The 24,042-nt window shown below is 47.2% G+C and overlaps 1 protein-coding gene across 2 annotated transcripts in view; it reads right to left on the bottom strand.

The window, feature by feature from the left end:
• Nucleotides 1-23,704, bottom strand: part of EMC2 (ER membrane protein complex subunit 2) — a 96,953-nt gene extending 73,249 nt beyond the window's left edge. Inside the window, exons 1-2 of one of the 2 annotated variants that reach the window (XM_040432618.1) lie at nucleotides 23,612-23,704; nucleotides 13,376-13,418 (exon numbers count right to left, since the gene is read on the bottom strand). In XM_040432618.1, coding sequence (XP_040288552.1) covers nucleotides 13,376-13,415 — 40 coding nt within the window. In that variant the 5' untranslated portion in view covers nucleotides 13,416-13,418; nucleotides 23,612-23,704. The remainder of the gene's footprint in view (nucleotides 1-13,375; nucleotides 13,419-23,611) is intronic. The other variant, XM_040432617.1, reaches the window with a different exon arrangement.
• Between the last annotated feature and the right edge of the window lie 338 nt (nucleotides 23,705-24,042).

The raw sequence follows: 24,042 nt of genomic DNA, 5'->3' as shown, positions 1-24,042 counted from the left end.
ATGTTTCCGTTTTTTGCGGATCCGCAAAAAAACGGATGACATACGGAAACATTTTCAGGAACAACAGATCCGCAAAAAACGGACCGAAAATCGGGATATAGAAAAATACTGACGTATGAATGTAGCCTTAGGCTACTTTCCCACTAGCGTTTTTTGCGGATCCATCATGGATCTGCAAAAACGCTTCCGTAACAATAATACAACCGCATGCATCCGTCATGAACGGATCCGGTTGTATTATGTCTTCTATAGCCATGATGGATCCCTTACAATAATACAACCGTCTGCATCCATCATGAACGGATCCGGTTGTATTATCTGTAACGTAGCCAAGACGAATCCGTCATCAACTCCATTGAACGTTAATGGGGGACGGATCCGTTTTCTATTGTGCCAGATTGTGTCAGAGAAAACTGATCCGTCCCCATTGACTTACATTGTGCGTCAGGACGGATCTGTTTGGCTCTGTTTCGCTGCAGGCAGTGTTTTGGTGTCCGCCTCCAGAGCAGAATGGAGACTGATCGGAGGCAAACTGATGCATTCTGAGCGGATCCTTTTCCATTCAGAATGCATTAGGGCAAAACGGATCCGTTTTGGACCGCTTGTGAGAGCCCTGAACGGATCTCACAAACGGAAAGACAAAAAAAACGTGAGTGTGAAAGTAGCCTTACATGATAAAATTGTGTCCAAACTATTTGAGCTGGACGGCAGGTAGGCTTGTCCACCCCTGCTGATCGGACACAGCTCCCTCCAATGTGTGGTGGACAGAGCTGGGTACTGCAGGAGTGCTCCCACTGAAGGGAATAGGAGCAGCACAGTTACAAGCTCTGACCCCTGCACAATGGACAGAGCCATGTGCTTTTGGCACCGACATCTGAACCTGAATGGCGGGAGGTGCTGGGTGTCAGACCCCCCGGAACAAAAACTAATGGCCATCAATAGTAAAGGAGAGCAGTCGGCCTTCCTCATAGGTCTGTTTTGCATTCCCCATGAAATTACCATTGCGGAGCATCTCGCCTCATAAGTCTGCCTCGTGCCATCCTCTGCCATGTAATGTCTGACTGTGTAAGGAAGGACACGTCCCAAACTGGTAACACCTAACTGTCAATTTATTAAAGAGGCACTCCACCAGCGTACTACCAATGTAAGGCTACTTACACACACTAGCGTTTTAGTTTCCCGGTATTGAGATCCGTTATAGGGGCTCAATACTGGAAAGAAACGCTTGAGTTTAGTCCCTATTCATTGTCAATGGGGACAAAACTGAACTGAACAGAACAGAAGGCTCCAAAATGCATTCCGTTCCGTTTAGTTGTGTTCCCATACCGGAGAGCAAACCGCAGCATGTTGTAGTTTGCTTTTCGTCCTGGGATGCGGAGCAAGACGGATCCGGCATGACCCCCAATGAAAATTAAAGGGGACGGATCCGTTTTCTCTGCCACAATAGAAAACGGATCCGTCCTCCATTGACTTTCAATGGAGTTCATGGCGGATCCGTCTTGGCTATGTTAAAGATAATACAAACAGATCTGTTCAGAACAGATGCAGGCGGTTGTATTATCAGTAACGGAAGCGTTTTTGCTGATCCCTGCCGGATCCAGTAAAAAGTAGCTGAACTCAGTTGCATCCAGATTATAAACCTTTTCATTTTGGGAACCTGGTCATGTGACGTCTCCCATGCGGCTGACTTCCTGTGAACTACAGGATGACATCACCAATCAGACCCCTCCCCATCCTCCTGTATTCTGTAGAGGATACAACATGTCCCCTTTATAAAGATCCAGCAGTGTGGATATATAGTATGTCAGTGTATACAGGGATTAGCTACAGTTACATAAACCTCCTGACTGACTGCCTGTACTATCCGTGTGTGCTGACTCTCCAGTGTGGTTCTATGGGATGTAGCTTTACACTGCCCTCCATCCGTTCGGCATGTAAGAGCCGATAGGGAAGAGGCTCAAGCTGCATCACATAGGAGAACATGGATGTCCTGCAGTGTGAGGGGACAGCAGCCGTGTCACTAGTCTGTCATGGCTGACATTACACAGAGCAGTGCAGTGCGGCGAGACTCTGCCGCCTTTGTCTCTGCAAAGCCAGGCATGATGGAAAACCATACCTGAGGGGAACATGGAATCAAGATGGCTGCCAACCCACAAATGGCACATGGAAAAAAAGAAAAAAAAACAGGTATACACAAAATGATTTATTCTAGACTATATAAGTGAAAAATAAATCCTAGAGTGCTTCTTTACTAAATTTACAGGAGGTATAACTGAGTAACGGCACAACACAGAGCTATAAGAAAAGAAACTCCAGAATCGTTAAGTCATGGAGCATACAATGACTGACTAAACCAGACATGCCAGGAGAGCGGACAGGCGGGGTATTGCTGGGTGCCCTCATAGAAGTCCTCTTACCTGACGTGACCCATCACCGAGTCAGTGCAGCGCCAAACTTACACAGGTACGGAGCTATCAGACATGAGAGAGATTGCTTCTGAGGCAGATACATTTCCCAGATTAACTTCAGAACAGCACTTGGGGCCAAAGCAACACCGTTAATTGCCGCCAGTACTTAGGACGGCATTACAAGATTTTCTAAAGCGTATTTTCTTTCAAAGGGAAGCACTGGTGATGTTCCACGCCGAAAATTTAGTGCTCGCAGACTTCCTCTTGGCCGCTGCTGCTTCACGTCAGATATTTAGCCTGGCTCCCGGCTTGTTTTATCTGGTCATGAATATTCCATCTCTTTTGTGGAAAAGAAAAAATGGTTTTCTCTGTAATTAAAGGCTCAAGGATTTTTTAAGGATGAAGAGAAGTTTACTGGTTGTGATGTTTATAGTGACAGCCTAATACAGATCACCTGTTACTGGAGCGCCGGCGGGTACAGATGTTACCCCCATACAAAGGCGGCACTGTTCTGCCACCTCACATCTCCGAATACTAGCATGGGTTGCCTAGAATGCAAAAATCTGAAGAAGAAGAGTCCCTGTCTAAGAAAATTACAGAGGACAAGCAATATGGAAGGCCAACGTAAAATTCACATGGGGCGACCGGCTTTTCCAATCCACTGAGGAGGCAGGGTAAAAGCAAGTCTGATGGCGAAATGTATTCACATGCAGCAGATTTGTTGTACGCATTTCGACAATCACTCGCAGGACTCTATGCGCTTGCGAAAAACTATTTGAATAGAGCGGAGTTGACTGCAGGTCTGCTGCGTGTAGATGAAGCTCTCCCCTCTTCCTGGACATATCCCCCTCTTCACCCAGGCAGCCCCTCTGAGATGAGCAGCTGAGCTTTTTTGTTTACATTTTTGCACTGCTGGGCGGAGGCTTCCGCCCAGCAGTGTTGCCGGTGACGTCTCCAGCGCTGCCCTAAACGGTTTACAGGCCTCATTTTACACGACCGTATGGCTTTTTCAGTGTTTTGCGGTCCGTTTTTCACGGATCCGTTGTTCTGTTTTTTGTTTCCGTTTCTGTTTCGTTTTTCCGTATGGCATATACCGTATACAGTAATTACATAGAGAAAATTGGGCTGGGCATAAAATTTTCAATAGATGGTTCCGCAAAAACGGAACGATACGGAAGACATACGGGTGCATTTCCGTATGTGTTCCGTTTTGGTTTTTTTGCGGACCCATTGACTTAAATGGAGCCACGGAACGTGATTTGCGGGCAATAATAGGACATGTTCTATTTTTCAACGGAACGGAAAAATGGAAATACGGAAACTGAATGCATACGGAGTACATTCAGTTTTTTTTTGCAGAACCATTGAAATGAATGGTTCCATATACGGACCGCAAAAAAAAAAATGGCCCCGTAAACGAAAGAAAAAAAAAAACGGTCGTGTAAAAGAGGCCCAAGGCAGCGCTAAAGCCAACCCATTAGTGCTGGTGACGTCCCCTGACTCACTGCTAGCAAGAAGCCTCCGCCTAGCAGAGACCCAGGCCATCACCAGATCTAATGAAAAAGCGCTTGCCCTGCGTGATTCAGCGCAGGGCAAGGGAGAGCATAGGAGCATGAGGGGCTGAGAGGGGGAAGAAAGGGATATGTTTGGGTTCATCTCTGCCCGCTTAGCCGGCCCATGTAAAAGACTTCTGAAAGTGCTGGGTCTTCGTGCAGTGAAGTGGGTGGGCATATTCAGGTGTATGAGATTTCCACCCTGGACCCACCCCTGCTTCATACAGAAGACTGTTTTAACATGTGAGGAGTTGACCCACTATAAGAACTTCCACAGAAGAAGTAATAAGTATATACTCATGGGGGTCCAACCGCCGAGACCCCTAACAATCACAAAAATAAGGTGACCATTGACTCATTGAAAACAACGGCTCCGCAAATAAGGCTACTTTCACACTAGCGTTTTTTGCGGATCCGTCATGGATCTGCAAAAACGCTTCCATTACAATAATACAACCGCATGCATCCGTCATGAACGGATCCGGTTGCATTATGTCTTCTATAGCCATGACGGATCCGTCCTGAACACCATTGAAAGTCAATGGGAGACGGATCTGTTTTCTATTGTGCCAGATTGTGTCTGAGAAAACAGATCTGTCCCCTTTGACCTACATTGTGTGTCAGGACGGATACGTTTGGCTCCGCTTCGTTTTGGTGTCAGTCTCCAGAGCGGAATAGAGACTGATCGGAGGCAGACTGATGCATTCTGAGCGGATCCTTTTCCATTCAGAATGCATTAGGGCAAAACTGACCCGTTTTGGACCGCTTGTGACAGCCCTGAAACGGATCATAGAAACAGAAAGCCAAAACGCAAGTGTAAAAGTAGCCCAAAATGACCACACTTACCGCATCCGTATTTTGCAGATCCGCGATTTGCAACAGTTTAAAGTATCATCATTCTCAGACTACTACTCCCACTATAACCCATGGGGGAAGTTGTAGTCTAAAGTTAGGACACCATGGCAGCGGCTACAATCACAGCACAGGATTTTTCAAATATTAGAAAACTAAAATAGTAGAGATGAAGAAAGGCCCGCCACCGCAGACACTCCATGACACCTATGACAGGAGCTGGGACAAGAGGTAGGCGGCCATCTAGGGCACTAAGCACCCTGAATGCACAAAACCCAGGTTATAGCGAAACCACATCTATTTTATCTCCATGATGTAAGCTCAGGCAACTACCAGATTTATGAGGTGCTATTAAAGGACAATCACTCAGGACAACCTCTGTGTAAATGCAGTATCGGGGCATGTAGGCTTTATAAAGGGGGCTTCGAAACAAGAGCGGAGGCACTTTACAAACCGCATTGATGGACTTTATCTGCTGGGGTATGTTCACACATGTCAGATTTGCCACGGCAATTCCTAAGTGTATTTGCAAGAGGATTTGTGGTGGACACTCGGCCTTCCACGGGGGATGCACAGAGACTGTGCCAGGGGGTCCCACGCATTCAATGGGGCTAATAGGGCTAATCCGCGGCTTCTTCCAGCAGAAGCTGCAAGAAGGATGAACTTGCTCGTTCTTCTCATGGATGACTTTTTACGTAGAATCTGCAAAGATTTTTTTCTGCTGCATATGAATGGGGTGTAAAATATCCCATTCACTTGCACTGAATGCAGAACGTGAGTGGATTTGATGACAATTCAAGCTCTGAATCCTAACCAAATCCTGAAGGTGTGAACAGACCCCAAGATTTCATAAATGAGGCGCTCTGGTGACACTGAGATACCCCGATTAGGTGATAATGCCTACTCTGAATGTAGACATCTGCTGTAGCTTCATATCAGACTACTGGACATTGCCTGGTACGACATCTCCCACAATGCACCTCTGTGCAGACCATGGACCAGTGGAGGGCTGGAGGGACGGGTCACCGCAAGGCTCACTGGAAGCAGTAAACATAGGATGGAGTTTTGGATGCAAAAATATAGTATAATCTATAGCAAAATAAGCCAACAAGTGGAGATCACCTTTAAAGAGGACCCATGACCACAAAATACAATACAATCTGAAAGCACCACGGAAAAGCCGAGCAGAGCGATATATATTTGTGTGGGAAAAGATGGAGTAAAACCTGTAATTTATAAATAACTAGCAGAAGGCCCCGACTTCACACAGGTATATTTCATCTATTTCATTTAATGTTTCTGTGTGTCGTTAAAATATATCGATCGTATCCCCCATAACAGTGACCTCTACAGTGCCTGCCCCTTTAACAGTGAACTCCACAGTCCCCCACCCCTTAACACTGCCCCCCCCCCCACAGTGCCCCGCCACTTTAAAATGGGACCTCCACAGCAGCCCATCCCCTTAACTTGCACCTTTACAGCAGTCTGCCTCTTTAACAGTGAATTTCACAGCACCCCACTTACTTGACAGTGACCTCCTCAGGGGCCTGCCCCCTTAACAGTGACCTCCACAGTACCCTACTGCCTTAACAGTGACCTCCACAGTACCACACTCCCATAACAGTGACCTCCACAGTACCCTACTGCCTTAACAGTGACCTCCACAGTACCACACTCCCTTAACAGTGACCTCCACAGTACCCTACTGCCTTAACAGTGACCTCCACAGTACCACACTCCCATAACAGTGACCTCCACAGTACCCTACTGCCTTAACAGTGACCTCCACAGTACCCTACTGCCTTAACAGTGACCTCCACAGTACCACACTCCCATAACAGTGACCTCCACAGTACCCTACTGCCTTAACAGTGACCTCCACAGTACCACACTCCCATAACAGTGACCTCCACAGTACCCTACTGCCTTAACAGTGACCTCCACAGTACCACACTCCCATAACAGTGACCTCCACAGTACCCTACTGCCTTAACAGTGACCTCCACAGTACCACACTCCCTTAAGGCTACATTCACACGTCCGTGGTGTGTTGCGGACCCGCAAATTGCGGGTCCGCAACACACCAGCCCGTCACCCCCATAGAAATGCCTATTCTTGTCCGCAAGCTGCGGACAAGAATAGGACATGCTCTATCTTTTTGCGGAGCTGCGGACCCAAAATCGGGGCCGCGCTCCACAATTGCGGCTGCAGACAGCACACTGTGCGCTGTCCGCATCTATTCCGTCCTCAGAGAATGCATGGGTCCGCACCCTTTCCGCAAAATTGCGCAAAGGATGCGGACCCATTTTGCGGACGTGTGAATGGAGCCTAACAGTGACCTCCACAGTACCACACTCCCTTAACAGTGACCTCCACAGTACCACACTCCCTTAACAGTGACCTCCACAGTACCACACTCCCTTAACAGTGACCTCCACAGTACCACACTCCCTTAACAGTGACCTCCACAGTACCACACTCCCTTAACAGTGACCTCACAGTACCCTGCTGCCTTAATCCCTTAAGGACCAGGCCATTTTTTGCAAATCTGGCATGTGTCACTTTATGTGGTGATCACTTTAAAACAAAAAATAACTAAAATAAAGTGGCCATGGGAGGAAATGCTCAAAAACCCCAAACACTGTGGCGTGTTTATAACCAGGGGAGCAATCCCCAGCAAAAATGCCTACAATGGAGGATGTCGGCAGCGGACCACATGCACCACAATGGCATCCTACAGAAGATGGGATAATGTGTGGACGCAAATATAAAAATACATAAATCACTGCGAAAGGTGCACCACAATGATATGCAACTGACAAGTGTTGTGGTGCACCTTTCGCAGTGATTTATAGATAACTTTAAAACGCTTTTACTTATCCAAGCCATTTTGAGTGTTTTCTCGTCACATATTGTAGTTCACGACAGTGGTAAATTTGAGTCAAAATATTTCATTTGTATTTAGAAAAAAAAATCCAAATTTACCAAAAATTGTGGGAAGAAATAATGCTTTTAAAACAGACAGTGATACCTCCTAAAATAGTTATTACTTTACATTTCCCATATGTTTACTTCATGTTTGGATCATTTTGTAAATTACATTTTCTTTTTTGGGACGTTAGAAGGCTTAGGCTACTTTCACACTTGCGGGAGGACGGATCCGACAGGCTGTTTACCCTGTCGGATCCGTCCTTCCGCTATTTCGCCGTGCTGCCGCTTTGTCCCCATTGACTATAATGAGGACGGGGGCGGAGCTCTGGCGCAGCACGGCAGTGCACGGCGAAAGGCCGCCGGACTAAAAGTCCTGCCTGTCCAACTTTTTATTCCGGCGGCCTCTCACCGCGAACTGCCGTACTGCACCGGAGCTCCGCCCTGTCCCCAGTATAGTCAATGGGGACGGAGCGGCTATCCGGCGGCAAGGCGAAATAGCGGAAGGACGGATCCAACAGGGTGAACAGCCTGTCGGATCCGTCCTGCCGCAAGTGTGAAAGTACCCTTAAAAGTTTAGAAGCAAATCTTATAAAACCCACTTTTTAAGGACCAGTTCAGGTCTGAAGTCACTTTGTGAGGCTTACATAATAGAAACTGTGAGGAATATGGATTCATATTTACTGTCAGCCATGTCCTCACACCCACCATTTGCTGAAAGACGGCAGAGGAAATCAGGCTCCACAGGGGGGCCCTGCTTCAAAGCCGCAGCCAGATAGCAGAGAACTCCTAGCAGGCCACATTTGGTTACATTTCACACCTCCAGTCAGACACCACGGATCCTGCAGAAAAACCCCCAGCAGGAGGTATCAGCCCTTGCCAGGATCAATGATACCTCCCAGACATGTTGGCACCTACATTTCATAGGGAATTATGAATCGTCCGTCCATCCCCGGCATAATTCAGTGATCATTTTGAGATCCTGGGGCAAAACCAAAGGTCCACGTAGTCCTGGCTTGAGGCTAGGTGCCCGGGAGGGGAGATATACATACCTCCCCACAGAGGCCAACTATTGGTACCATGTTTGGACTCTGATTGTGGCCGGTACTCGGGCGGATCCGTTGGTCCCAGAACCATCTCCCTGTGACCTTCTGGCCTGGAGCTATGAACCCTAAAGAGTTTTGTGGGTCATTTGCTGCCAGCCCAGCAAGAGAGGGGATTGACCCCTCCCAAAGGCCGGGAGGGGAGAGACCGGCTACAGGTTAGGGGGTTTGTGCCAGCGGGCGGGCGAGTCTTTCTCTGAAAGGGGGTCACATTGTGCAATGTGTTTGGAGGGACCTGCAACCAGCTGACATCACTGCCTCCGACGTGAATACAGCTAAGAACTCATTACTACCCAAAGGACTCATATCTGGTCAACTGACTTATTGTTCTGCTTAACCCTGTTGTACCTATATCGCCGGTATCTGTAACCTCAGACCACTGTATATATTCTCTGTGTATATTGTGTCATCTAGTGTGCCCTTAAGGCGATTAAATATATAAATTAATCTTGCGCTATCTTGTATCTCGATTACGAATCCCCACGTCCGTGTTTCGGCCTAGCTATAAGCTACCGTAGGTTGGTTTCTCACCCTATATAATTCCGTTAGCGGACCGGGCTTATATCAAACGAGAAGCTGGTGGCAGATTACCCGGGCTGAGAAGGCGCTGTTTAATTGCGGCAGTGAAAAGGATCTCTCAGCTTGTTGCCTCTCCGTGCCCGTGTGGACAGGAGGTGTCTGTGTAAACTGTACCAAGCTGACCTTACCTGCTCCTCTGGAGGGCGTAACGTCACGTAGGTGACGTCAAGCGGGCACGAGGCGTGGTAATCGTCACAGAAACCACCCAAAAATGATCCCATTTTGAAAACTACACCCCCTCAAGGTATTCAAAACTGATTTTACAAACTTTGTTAACCCTTTAGGTGTTCCACAAGAATTAAAGGAAAATGTAGAAAGAGGGAGGTGCTCATGCCGCTCTACAGAGCACTAGTGAGACCTCATTTGGAGTATTGTGCTCAGTACTGGAGACCATATCTCCAGAAGGATATAGATACTCTAGAGAGAGTTCAGAGAAGAGCTACTAAACTAGTACATGGATTGCAGGATAAAACTTACCAGGAAAGATTAAAGGACCTTAACATGTATAGCTTGAAAGAAAGACGAGACAGAGGGGATATGATAGAAACTTTTAAATACATAAAGGGAATCAATAAGGCAAAAAAGAGGAGAGAATATTTCAAAGAAGAAAAACTGCTACAAGAGGACATAGTTTTAAATTAGAGGGGCAAAGGTTTAAAAGTAATATCAGGAAGTATTACTTTACTGAGAGAGTAGTGGATGCATGGAATAGCCTTCCTGCAGAAGTGGCAGCTGCAAATACAGTGAAGGAGTTTCAGCATGCATGGGATAGGCATAAGGCCATCCTTCATATAAGATAGGGCCAGGGGCTATCCATAGTATTCAGTATATTGGGCAGACTAGATGGGCCAAATGGTTCTTATCTGCCGACACATTCTATGTTTCTAGATGAAATTTCTGAATTTCACTTTTTTGGCAGATTTTCCATTTTAATCAATTTTTGTCTGCTAACAAAGCAAAGGTTAAACCCGGACATACCCTTATTTTCACCCAGGCAGCCCCCCTGAGGCTTGCAGTGGAGCATCTCATGCTCCGATGCGCTCCCTTGCCCTGCGCTAGATCGCGCAGGGCAAGGCCTCTTTTGTTTATCATAACACACTGCCGGGCGGAAACTTCCGCCCGGCAGTGTGTTCGGTGACGTCACCGGCTCTGATGGGCGGGCTTTAGCGCTTTACTGGCTAGGGCAGTGCTAAATCCCGCCCATCAGTGCCGGTGACGTCACCGGGCTTCCTGGCAGCCCCATGGAGAGCTCCGGTATGTCACCGGATCTCCAAAAAATGCCTTTGCCCTGAGCGATTTAGCACATGGCAAAGGAGAGCATCGGAGCATGAACTGTTGCTCTATATTACACTTTTTGTGAGGCAAGGTAACAAAAAAAATTGTTATATACAATGCTCATCTGACAGGTTAGATCATGTGGTATTTTTATAGAGCAGGTTGGACGTGACAATACCAAATATGACTACTATTTTTGTTGTTTGTGTAAGGTACATAATAAAGCATTTATTTTTCGGTATGAGATGCCGGTTTGATTGGTACTATTTTGGGGTGCATATGACTTTTTGGTCGCTTGGTATTACACTTTTTGTGATGTAAGGTGACAAAATAATGGCTTTTTTTACACACTTTTTATAAAAAAAAAAATTTATGGTGTTCATCTGAGTGGTTAGGTCATGTGATTTTTATAGAGCAGGTTCTTACGGACGTGGCAATACCTAATACCTCTCCATAGTTTGAGAGCCATAGTTTTTTTATTTTCTGGGCGATTGTCTTAGGTAGGGTATCATTTTTGCGGGATGAGGTGACCGTTTGATTGGCACTATTTTGGGGTGTATATGACTTTTTGGTCGCTTGGTATTACACTTTGTGATGTAAGGTGACAAAATAATGTCTTTTTTGACACACTTTTTATTTTTTTTTAAATTACGGTGTTCATCTGAGAGGTTAGGTCATGTGATATTTTTATAGAGCTGGTCAATACGAACGCGGCAATACCTAATATGGCTACTTATCTTTTTCTCCCTATTTTTTTACTTTATTTTGGGAAAAGGATGCTTACTTTTTTTTTTACTTTTATTTTCACTTTATTTTTTGTCCCACTCTGGGACTTCAACTTTTGGGGGTCTGATCCCCTTTACAATACTTCTGTATTGTGAATGCATTGGCTGTAAGTGTATTACTCACTGTAATACACTTACAGCTTCATGCCTTTTATTCACAGGTCACACAGCACTAGGGAAGGGGTATTGGTGTCTGCTGAGGGGGACTAAGTGCAGCCGATGGGGTTAACTGCAGCTAAGGGGAAAGGGCAGGCACAGCTCACTGGGGGGGGGGGTTATGAGTCTGGATTGACTGACCAATCACAGCGATTGTCAGATGGGAACAGCTGTGACTGTCTCTGTCATAGGTGTTGTGACCAATCAGCTGTCTGTAACAGCTGTTGTCACTATCCTGACACTGTGTGCTTACTCACAGTGACAGTTTAACTGCAGGACGAGAATGCTGGTCCTAGTGCCTGAAGTAGCCGCAAGTTAGGACGAGCATTCTCGTCCAAAGTCCTGAACGTGTTAACAGTGACCTCCACAGCAGTTGCCCCTTAATAGTAGCCCCTGGTCGTGTTGTGCGACTTATTATCGCGTGACATATGTTGTCGTGTAGCCCTAGCCCAAAGCTGACCTACAGCAGTGAAGAAAAATGGCTGGGTTGTTATGGAAACCTGGAGTAAAACTGTGTGTATGTGGAGACTAAGACCTGAGAGCTTCTATTGGCTGATAAGGGACACGTGACCGTGTGTATGGCAGTTGGGATACGAAGAGAAAGACTTGCAGGCTTGTATTGGCTAATGCAGGTCATTTTTTGGGAATATCTCAGGAACTGAAACCTTCCCGGACACCTGATGTACCTGTGTGCCAAATTTGGTGAAGATCGGTCCAGTCGTTTGGTCACGCGTAAAGAACAGACAGACAGACAGAAACTCATTGTGTATCGGCAGGTTACCTCCACAGTATTCTTTCCCAGATAGTAAGTGATATGTGTATCACATTTAGTAAAAATTGATTGATGAGTTTTTGAGTTACAAAGCAATATGTGTGTAGCAAAAACAGTTGGAGCATACAAACTCCATGCAGCTGCTGTGTAGGGGCGGATGACCCCCACAAGATGTCTTTCCAGGTAGCAGGGGATGTGTATACCAAGTTTTTTTTTAATCGATGGTTGCATTTTTAAGCGATCGCGGAACATACATACATCCTACTTTATATCTATCTATCTATATTTCTATATATATAAAATATATATGAGAGAGAGAGAGAGAGAGAGAGAGAGAGAGAGAGAGAATCTCTGCTTTTTCCACTTCCTGTGAACAGCTATTGGTACAGCAGGGAGGGGTTATCAGTGATTGATGGCATTGTGTGTATAAGTGTTCATTCAGAGATAGCTGTCAGTCACTGATAACCCGTTCCTCTTGTAACGAGGCTGCAAAAAAGCAAAGAGAGAAATCTATAAATTACAAGTTTTACTGAATCTTTTCCCACAAAAATATTTGTCAATCTGCTCAGTTCCTCCTGCTTTATAGCATGGTGATTTCAGATTGCATTGCATTTGTGGAGACAGGTCCACTTTAAGGCAAGGGCTACATGCCGACACCTGTCGCGGCCAGGATCGATGAGCAGAGGCGATCCCATAGAAATGAATGGGATGGCCGCGGCAGTCGCAAGATATCCAGCAGTGTTGGACTTCTTGCGACTGCTGCAGCCATCCCATTCATTACTATAGGATCGCCGCTGCTCAGCAATCCTGGCCGCGACAGGTGTCGCCCTTGCCTTACAAGTGTCCATATAAGAAGGGGGGCATCCAGTGTGAGAAGCTCTGGAAAATATTTGAGGAATCACAAGACGTTAAATCTCACAATCATTTAAAGGACGATAGGGAGATAAACGCAGCCATGACTTACCTTCCCAGGTCACATCGAACATATCAGAAACCTTTGCCATTTTCTGTCAAAAGAAAAAAAAGTCATATAAGTCATAGTCCAACACAGATGTATATGTTATTAACCCCTTAAAGGGGTTGTCCAGGTTCACAGCTGAACCCGGACATAACCCCTTCTTCCCTCATTCAGCATGATGCATTGCGCAGGACAAGGGCTGTTTTGTTTACATTCTGGCTGCTAGGTGGAGGCTTCCGCCTAGCAGTGATACAGATGACGTCACCGACACTAATGGGCAGTCTTTAGCGCTGCATTAGGCTGTTTTACAGGCTAGGGCAGCGCTAAAAACTGCCCATTAGTGCTGGTGACATCATCGAGATCAGTGCTAGGCAGAAGCCTCCACCTAGCATACCTATGCTGAGACCCGGTACATCACCGGAGGTAAAGAAAAAGCCCATGGCCTGAGCAATGCATCGAAGGGAAGAAGGGGTTATGTCAGGGTTCAGCTCTGAAGCCAGACAACCCCTTTAAAGGGGTTCTCTGGGAATACTGAGTCTTTAGCAAGCGCTCACAGCCTTACTCTCTATATAGAAGATTCCGCTCCTCCACACTGCCTCCACTGTGTCCACGTTCCAGTCCCTGCAGTGCTGACAATGTGGTGCAGCATGAGCATGGTCACATGCTCCACTGCAGCCAATGACTGGCTTCTGCGGTGGTCTGGCCACAAGCAGTATGTCACACTGAAGCCATGGAGCATGTGACCTAGGGGTGGGCGATATACCGCATGTAATAGCAGTGCTCTCCTCTGCTGACGAACAGGCAACTGTCGGTAAGGTAGAACCTGCACCATACTGCTCTCCGCTGCGCATCTACTCCTTGGGCTACATGCTCCCCGCCACTCTTAAGCTGGGCACTGCCCCCACCTACCTGCTGGAGGGCCCTGAGCGCCGTGCTGACCTACGGCTTATACAGTCTGGGGGACGCGACAACGGCTCTACAACATCTACCAGAGCATGGTGCTCTTCTTCGTCTTCCAGCACTACGCCAGGGTGCAGGTCAGGACGCACTGCAGAGGGTCACGTGTCTGGGCCCGGGGTGGTGGGGAAGACTGGGGTACCAGGTGATCAGGGCATGTCAACTAAAGTGTTTAGAAGCTGGACATTACCAGCACGTGCGCTAGTGCCCACTGTTATATTACCAGGAAGTGTTATGGAGGAAACTGTGATACACTGTACATTACCAGAGCGCTATAGTGCCCATTGTAATATTAGCATGGAGGCAACAAGGAGACATTATACTGTATGGGGGCTACAAACCATCTCCTTGTTACCCCCATACAGCATACAATAATGTCTCCTTGTGGCCCCCATACTATGGGAAAAATGGCATTTATCGTAATCTATATTGTTACCACGATAAATTTCTTAATATCTTTATCGTAGGAATATTTTTGTTATCACCTAACCCTATTGTGACCATGCCCATAATGTGCCAGATGTGAACACTCCGGGGAACAGAAGATGGAGACGGCAGCGCAGAGGACTGGAGCGGTGGGCAGCAGGTAAGTATGAATCCTGCTTAAAACAACTCGGTATTCCTGGAGAACCCCTTTAAAGTGGACCTGTTACATTGAACGTGATGGGTGGGGTCAAACAGCGGATGGGTGGGGTGCCTGGGGTAAGACCCCCACCAATCCTAAAGACAGGTCAATATTATTAAAGTCTTGGGAAGCACCTTAGATTTTTCAGATCCTTGACTAAAGGCCCTATTACACTGGCATATAATCGCTAAGATCATCACTAACAAGCGTTCGTAGTAATGCTCGTCAGCGATGATCTGGCAGTGTAATACTGCCGCCGATTACAAGATGAGTAACAAACGCTCGTTCATCTGGTAATTAGAATTTTTTTAGCAGGTTTAAAAATCATTGTTTGTCGGCGGCAGATCATCAAATAATGATTCAGTATAATCAAAGAAACAAATAAGTGCAGCGCTCACCTGCGTTGATTGCTTTAGAGGCACGGACACAGCCTGGACTCGGCCGTACAAATGAATGGGGTAAAGTCCAGCTTCTTAAAATGATAAATCCTTTATTTCAAATCCAATGCACGATAAGGTATAGAGTCTACGCGTTTTGGGCCACACAATCTAGGTCCTTACTCATTATCATGGTCATGAGTAAAGACCTAGATTGTGTGGTCCAAAACGCGTAGACTGTATACATGATCGTGCATTGGACTTTACCCCATTCATTTGAGCAATGATTCAGTATGGGGACGAGCGATGGCATTAGCGATCACTGCTCCCCATACTCTTCTCTGCTACCAAGCAGGCGATTGTCAGGAAGGAACGCTCCCCTACCGACAATCGCCTGATTAAAGGGGTTTTTCCATCTCAGGCAATGGGGGCATATCACTAGGTGGGACCCGCACCTATCTCCTAAACCCAGCCAGAAAAGTGAAACAGGGCGCACCGTGCATGTGGGCAGCCCTCCATTCACTTCTATGGGACCGCTCGGCTATTTCTGTCAGCCCCATAGAAGTGAATGGAAGCGGTGGCCACGCAAGCGAGTTGCGATTCCCATTCATTTCTATGGGATTCTAAAAATAGCCAAGCGCGCCGCTAAGCTATTTTCGGTGGGCCAATAAGAACGATTGGTGGTGGCCGGCCCCGACACTACCAGTCACCACTTTGTCAGCTTCGCTTTAGAGATAGGTGCAGGTCCCAGAGGTGGGACTCGCAGCTATGTGACAACGGGGGTATATCCTAGCGATATGCCCCCATTGTCTGAGATCGGAATACTCCTTTAATCTGCAGGTGTAATTGGTCAGAAAGTCTGTCAGGCCTTATCATTGGTCAGAGAGCCGTTTAAACACAGATCTTTTGTTATACACATCAACTATTGTTCTGATTGGACAGAAATTGGTCCGATAATCTATTAGTGTAATACTGGCCTCAGGCTGCTTTCACATCTGCGCTCTCCCTGTCCGCTATTGAGATCCGTCATAGGATCAAAAATAGCGGAGGAAAACGCTTCAGTTTTGTCCCCATTCATTGTCAATGGGGACAAAACTGAACTGAACTGTGAGCACCGTATTGAGGTCCCAGTTGGGGATCCTGGATTTTAGAGAGGGGTGTAGCCGAGAAGCAGCTTTCATAAATCTTTTGATCCAGCGATGATTGGCTAGATCTTGATCAAAAAAACAAGTTAGGGCCGAGACTTCTACCTTCAAGGTGGAAGGTCTAAGACCTAATTCAAGTCCCTGCTGGAGGAAGTCCAAGATTTTCTGAAAATTGGGCGGCTCTAAGTTTGGGGCAGGGTTACCAATCAAGGAACAGAATCTCTTCCAAATCTTTAGATAGATCGAGAAGGTAACCTTCTTCCTACTCGCTTTCAGGGTAGATATCACTTGGTCAGAAAGCCCTTGTGACTTCAACCTCTGGACCTCAGGATCCAAGCTGATAACTTGAGGAAGCTCGGGTTTGGGTGTAGAATTGGCCCTTGATGAAGCAGGTCCCTCCTGGAAGGAAGAGGCCATGGGTCCTCTATTGAAAGGTTTTTTAAGGAAGGGAACCAGTTCCTTTTCGGCCAATAGGGAGCTATTAGAATTAGAGTCGTGTCCTCTAGGTTGAGTTTTTGAATTATCCTGGGAAGTAGAGGCAAGGGTGGAAACGCATAACAGAGATCCCAGTTCCAATGAATCGTGAGCGCATCCAGCGCCCAAGGATTGTCCCGTGGGTTCAATGAACAGAATGTTGGTACCTTTGCGTTCTTCTTGGAGGCGAACAGGTCCACTTGTGGAGTGCCCCATCTTTCTACCAGAACCTGAAACAAGTCCTGATTTAGAGACCATTCTGTATGGTCTATTAACTGGCGACTGAGATAGTCTGCTTCCACGTTCAGTATCCCTTTCAAATGAATTGCGGAGATGGATCTCACGTGGGACTCTGCCCAATTGAAGATCTTTCTTGCGATGGACATCAGTTTCTCCGATCTCGTGCCTCCCTGGTGAGAGAGGTATGCTACCGTCGTCGTATTGTCTGAAAGAATTTTTACGTGTCGACCCACGAGAAGGATTTCTGCAGCTTTCAGAGCTTTCCAGACCGCTTCCAGCTCTCTGAAGTTGGAAGATTGAGAGCGGGTTGTTGGAATCCAGGAACCCTGAAAGAAGTGATCTCCCACTTTCGCTCCCTATCCTTTTTCGCTTGCATCTGTAAGCACTTGAATGTAGGGAGTCTTCTCCCAGGCAACTCCCAAGGACAGATTGCTTGTGCTTTTCCACCAGTCTAGGGAGGTCTTCACCGCTAGAGGGATCAGAACTTTGTGATCCAACGAGGACTGTTGCTTGTTCCAAGTTCTGAGGATCCATGACTGGAGGGATCGGAAGTGGGACTGGCTCCATGGGACAGACGGAATGCAGGACGAGAGAAGACCCAGGAGACTCATAGCTTCCCTTATGGGACAAGACCTCCTGTTCTGAAACCGTCGAACCTTCAATTGGAGCTTTTTGACCTTGTCTGGTGGAAGAAAGGTATGTTGAGCCCCGGAATCCAGGATGACACCCAAAAACTGGATAGTGCTGGAAGGTACAAGATTTGATTTTTTTCTGGTTCACCAACCACCCTAGATCTTGGATGAGAGACAGGAAGGTTAATAAGTCTGTTCTGAGTTTGTTCTCCGAATTCCCAATCAGGAGGAAATCGTCCAGGTATGGTATAATCACCAATCCCTTGTGTCTCAGGAAGGCCACCATCTCGACTACCAGTTTCGTGAAGGCTCTGGGCGCAGATGATATCCCAAAGGGAAGGGCTGTAAACTGGAAGTGATGGGTTACCCCCCTGTGGTCCTGGATGGCAAATCTCAAGAACTTTTGGCATTCTGGATGAATTGGGACGTGGTAGTAAGCGTCCTGAAGATCTACTGAACACATCATGGCATTCCTCCCTATTAAAGGAATCAGGGACTTTAGGGATTCCATCCTGAATTTCCAATAAATTATAAATTTGTTCAGGGCTTTTAAGTTTATAATCGTACGGAATGAGCCTTCTTTTTTCTCTACCAAAAAAAGATTTGAATAGAACCCCTGTCCTAGCTGTGTTGATGGGACCCGTACTATCACATCCATCGCCAGAAGGCTTTGAATTCCTTGCAGAATCTTTTTGCGTACATTGGAGGAGTTTGGATTGGTAACAATGAAGCGGTTTGGGGGAGATGAAGAACGTTCGATTCGGTATCCCAATTTTATGATGTCCCGGACCCAAGGATTCAGGGTAATGGACTCCCAAGGAGTCAGAAAATTCTTCAATCTCCCCCCGACTCTGGCGTCATTGGTTATCCGAGGACTTATTTTGTGAGGAAGAGGAGTTACTTCTACCCCTGCCCCGTTTCGGATAGCTCCAGCGTCCTGACTTCCCTTTATCCCTAAAGGATCTGTTCTGGCTAGTGGGGGCCGAAAGGGATATTTCTTTTTATAGGGTCTCTCCTCTGGGAAGCCCTTTTTCTTGTCCGCAGCCTTTTCTAAGATACGGTCCAAGACAGGGCCAAAGACGTACTCCCCTGAAAACGGGATGGAGCATAATTTCATTTTTGATGTGTTGTCGCCTGACCAGCTCTTCATCCACAAGGCGCGGCGGGCCGCATTGGAAAGACCGGCGTCCTTCGCAGCAAATCTGCCATAAATGCTGTGGCGGACTTCAATAAGGGGAGGGACCTTAAAGGGAACCTGTCACCAGGATTTTGTGCATAGAGCTGGGGACATGGGTTGCTAGATGACCGCTAGCACATCTGCAATACCCAGTCCCCATAGCTCTCTGCGCTTTTATTGTGTTAAAAAACAGTTTTGAACAATATGCAAATGACCTGATATGAATCCTGCCCTTAGAAGGTCTGGCATCTCATCCAACGAAAAACAAAATTTCCTATCTGATTCTGTAGTCTCAATATCAGAGGAAGCCTCCTCGTCCTCCCAGGCTCTAGATGATGATGCATCAGGTGGGTCCCTGGGTAAGGGGGAAATTTGGGATAAGGAGGTTTTTACTTCCTCATGTATCATGGACCTCAATTCGTCAAAGAAAGAAGGCTGTTCTTCAGCAATAACGCTAGAGATGCAGTCCTTGCATAGTCTCTTGCGGTAGTCGTCCGGAAGCCGTTTGAGGCAGGACACACACTTAGCCTGTTTTCTGATCTTTTTCTGAGCCTCCTTAGGGACCTGGGAAGAATAACCCCCATCAGCCATGAAAGTATACATGGAGATAAATAGCCAGAAGCCCCAAGGCAGAGATGTGGAGGAGGAGGAACAAGCAACCTGGTACAGTGTCTAAAAACAAGTAACAGGGCAAAAAAAGCGCGCTTCCCCACAGGGGAACTTACAGCAGGCGGCACAGAAGGGTCTCCGGGGGAGCGGGGTTCAGTCGACATGACTGCACGCTGACTCTGATGTACGCCGGTACACAGAGACGTTCGGCACTTGCTGGCGCCGATATTTGAATTGGAAACTGGATAATGTCACTTCCCCCATCCACCGCAAGTGTTGTCTGCCGCTTTTCTGAAACGCTTAGGAGGCCCGGAAGGAGATCGCGACCCGGGAGCAGGCTCACATATAGAAATGGAGCGAGGCCTCCCTCCTTCACACCTGCCCAGCGTTAGTACAAAGACCGCAGGAGGGCAGGGGGAACACCAGGTAAGGTGTCAGGAAGTTATCCATCTTCATCTCCCCACAGGGAGACTCTCTCTGTCCCTGTCCTCTGTAGGGACAGGAAACACTTGTGTTGGTGGTGGGAGGGGGGGATTTAAACCCTCTCTATGTTCCTGCCCCTACAGAGGTCAGGGGTCAATCTCCTTGTAGCCGTCGCGGTGATGAGGTGGAAATAACGATGCAAGCTGCGTTTTTCTGTCCGTGATGTCGTGCGGAACAAGACGGATCCGTCATGACTCACAATGTAAGTCAATGGGGACACAATAGAAAACGGCCCCGTCCCCCATTGACTTTCAATGGAGTTCATGACAGATCCGTCTTGGCTATGTTACAGATAATACAACCGGATCCATTCAGAACGGATGCAGACGGTTGTATTATCAGTAATGGAAGCGTTTTTTGCTGATCCATGATGGATCCAGTAAAAACGCTGGTGTGGAAGTAGCCTAACATCAGAGGTCACACTACATTTTTTCTGGAAGAGTAAAAATACTCCTCTTACCATTTTTAAGGAGTACGAAAGTTACAGTAATTCAAATAGTTAATACGAAGGCCTACCTAACATTAAGGGGTTGCTATTTATGCAGGAAACAATTACCAGTATCTAGAACTGTCTTCCATGCATAAATAGCAAATTTAGACAATTTAAAATTTAACCGACATCATATACTAAACATAAGACCACTGCTAAACAGTGCCACCAGTTCTTGCCGGTATAGAAGCGAACAGTAGACTCCTTATTACAGTCATTCCTCCAACACCTAAAGCTGAGGACACTGAGCGGAAATGGAGTTTAGGGGCAACTTGGTACAAATCACCGCGCACATGAGGGCTTCAACCTCTGCAGGGGTCTCAGATTGGATGCTAATGCCATGTAGGCTTAGGGTGGCACAGAGAACTCTGCAGGGTCTGGGTGGTAGGCTTAGGGTAGCACAGTGTGGTAATGTACTGTATGTAGTGTACATAGTGATACAGTATACGGTATATAGTGTGATAGTGTCCTGGACCATAGTGCACACAGTTTAATAGTGTACGGTATATAGTGGGGCAGTGGTGCTTTTCCTTGGCCAGTACTGTCTGTGTGAACCTGACCCTACCCCTCATGCAGCCTCCTCTTGTCTCCCCCTGCTATCTCCAGGTTTAGCATTGGCAATGAGAGCGGGGGTACCTGTAAATCGGTCATGCTGTGACATCTGTATATCAGCCAGGAGGCTCGTGCTGGGCCCCGCACCGGGTACACAGGCACATCACAGTCTGCTGCACCTATAAGCTGCTCCTCCTTTATTTTTCTGGCTACGGGACAATCGAATGACCTGCCCTGAGGGTCTCCCTCCCGAGTCCTCGCTCTCTTGCAGCTGAGGTTGGTGTTGCTTGATGCTGGTCTCTGAGGATAGGTCAATATCAAATTCCCAGATAACCATTTTAAAGGACTTGTCCACTTTATGTCAAGATTATGTGTACATGTGAATGGTAATGTGCATGAAATGGTTGCAGATGGAGGAGTCAGTGACCCAACATGTCATCCTGCCTCCTCTATTCATGCACAATGGCCCAGATGTACTAATCCTATAAACCAGGGGTACTCAACTGGCAGACCGTGTCCAGCTGTCAAGACCCCTGCACAGTGGCGTGCTAAGTGGAGGGCGGTCCGCCCCGGGTGCCAGAGCCTAGAAGCAATGAGCGCTTCTCATCAATACAGATGGAAGCGCTCATTGCTGGAGCCCTGGGAGCTGCGGTCCTGTCAGTGACGGCTCAGCTCCCCGCGCTGGCGGCGCACAGAATGGTGAAGCAGGAAGACTTCTCCCCGCTCCACCATTCAGCCTGCAGGCACGGATCGCCCTGCCTGCCTGTGTGGGCGGAGCCTGCAATCTGGAAATCTTCATAAGCTCCGCCCACACCGTGCTGCAGAGCGATCTGTGCCTGCAGGGGTGAGAGGACTGTGAGCTTCAGGAACGGGACAAGGTGAGTAGTTAGGCCTCCTGCACACGACCGTATGGCTTTTTCAGTTTTTCACGGATCAGTTTTTCCATTTCCATTCAGTTTTTCCATATGGCATATACAGTAATTACATAGAAAAAATTGAGCTGGGCATAAAATTTTCAATAGATTGTTCCGCAAAAAATGGAACGGATACGGAGTACATTCCGTATGTGTTCAGTTTTTTTGCGGACCCATTGACTTGAATGGAGCCACGGAACGTGATTTGCGGGCAATAATAGGACATGTTCTATGTTTCAACGGAATGGAAAAACGGAATGCATACGGAGTACATTCAGTTTTTTTTGCAGAACCATTGAAATGAATAGTTCCGTATACGGACCATAACCGGGGGAAAAAAAAAAAAAAAAACAGTCGTGTGAAAGAGGCCTTACTGTGCACAATGGGCATTACTACTCTGAAGGGGGCACAATGCCCAGACGGCATTATTACTGTGAAGGGGGCACAATGGGCATTACTATCACAGAGGGCATTTCTACTATGAAGAGGGCACAATGGGCATTACTAGCACAGAGGGCATTGCTAATGAGAAGGGGGCAACAATGGGCATTATTACTGTGAAGGGGCACAATGGGCATTACTCTCTGGGGAGGAACTAAGGAGCATCATAATGTGTGGGGGCACCAAGGGATCACCCTGCTGTGAGGGTGCACTTAGGGGTAATCATACGCTGTGGAGCACTAAAGGGATATCATACTGTCTAAGGGGCATTAAAGGGGCATCATTAATGTTAAGGGGAACTGAAAGGACATTCTTACAGTCTGGTCGGCAGAAAGGACATTCGGTGGGTTTGGAAGTGTGGATTATTGTAAAAAATAAAAATAATGCAGCGCTACACACCAATGGTGTTGTCCCACTCCCTCCTTATATATTTTTGTGTTTTGCATCCTACAGCAGACTCAGGTATGTGGACCTTTACAAAACTGCTTTCATTTTCACCGCCTTAGATTCAGGGATGTGTTGCTATGGACGACTGCCTCACTTCCTGCAGCGCTTGCTATAAAACTCCCTCAATGGCTGCCCGGTGCATGCAGTCTAAGGCCACCACAACCGGTCAACGTGGACAACCAATGGGCCTCCACTAACAAGGACAAGAAAAAAGGAGTTTCCATATCAACCAATCAGATTGCACCTTCCATGTTCATAGGGGCATGTGACACATGAGAGCTGGAATTCAATTGGTTGCGGTGGGCAACTGCGTTCTATGCCACCAGCTGTAAGTCTTCCTTGCTCAGAGCAACCAACCACCTCACGTCTTATAAAAATGTAAGCTAGATTCTAATTGGCTGCTACAAACAAAGCATCTAATTCGTAGTGGGACAAGAACACACAGCTGTGTCACGTGACTGTCCGCAGATATTCTGTCACGTGCTCACACAGCTCCCTGAGTCGCCCTGAATCCTGTCCGCACTGCTCGCTACACACGAGGCCCGCTGCTGTGTGACATAACAAATGCCGGTGACACCTAGAAACACACCGGCGGTTACACACACCCGGGCCGGTACCTATGACTGCGCACACCGCCACAGAGCTGACGTATACAGTACAGAAGGGCATCCATTATTACCTGTCTGTACTCACTGCAAGCCGGACGGGGGATGATTGGTGGAAGATGAAGCCGGGACAGGACGTCTGACGTCACTAGGTCGTAGTCTCGGGGTACGACGGCACGTACTGTGCGTTCTGCGTCACCGCTGCGGAAGTGGGCGGGGCTTGTGTGCAGGGTAGCGTTGTCATGGAAACGATAGTGTTGTATGGTTGATCCTGAGCTCTAAGACCATATCCAGTATAAAGTGTATGGAAGAGAGGAGATTAATAGATAGGAGAGATAGATAAATATTATAGATATGAGATAGATTTATAATAGACGATCGAAAGATAACAGATAGATATGCGAGATAATATTCTAGTTGATGGGTTTGCACCTGCACCACTGAGTTCACGCGCGGCCGGTGCCCGTGTATTGTAGAACGCTATTTGCGGTCCGCAGCACGGACA

This window comes from Bufo bufo, chromosome 5 (genome assembly GCF_905171765.1).
Source record: "Bufo bufo chromosome 5, aBufBuf1.1, whole genome shotgun sequence".
Classification (NCBI taxonomy): Eukaryota; Metazoa; Chordata; class Amphibia; order Anura; family Bufonidae; genus Bufo; species Bufo bufo.
This window is presented reverse-complemented; position numbering and strand designations above follow the sequence as displayed.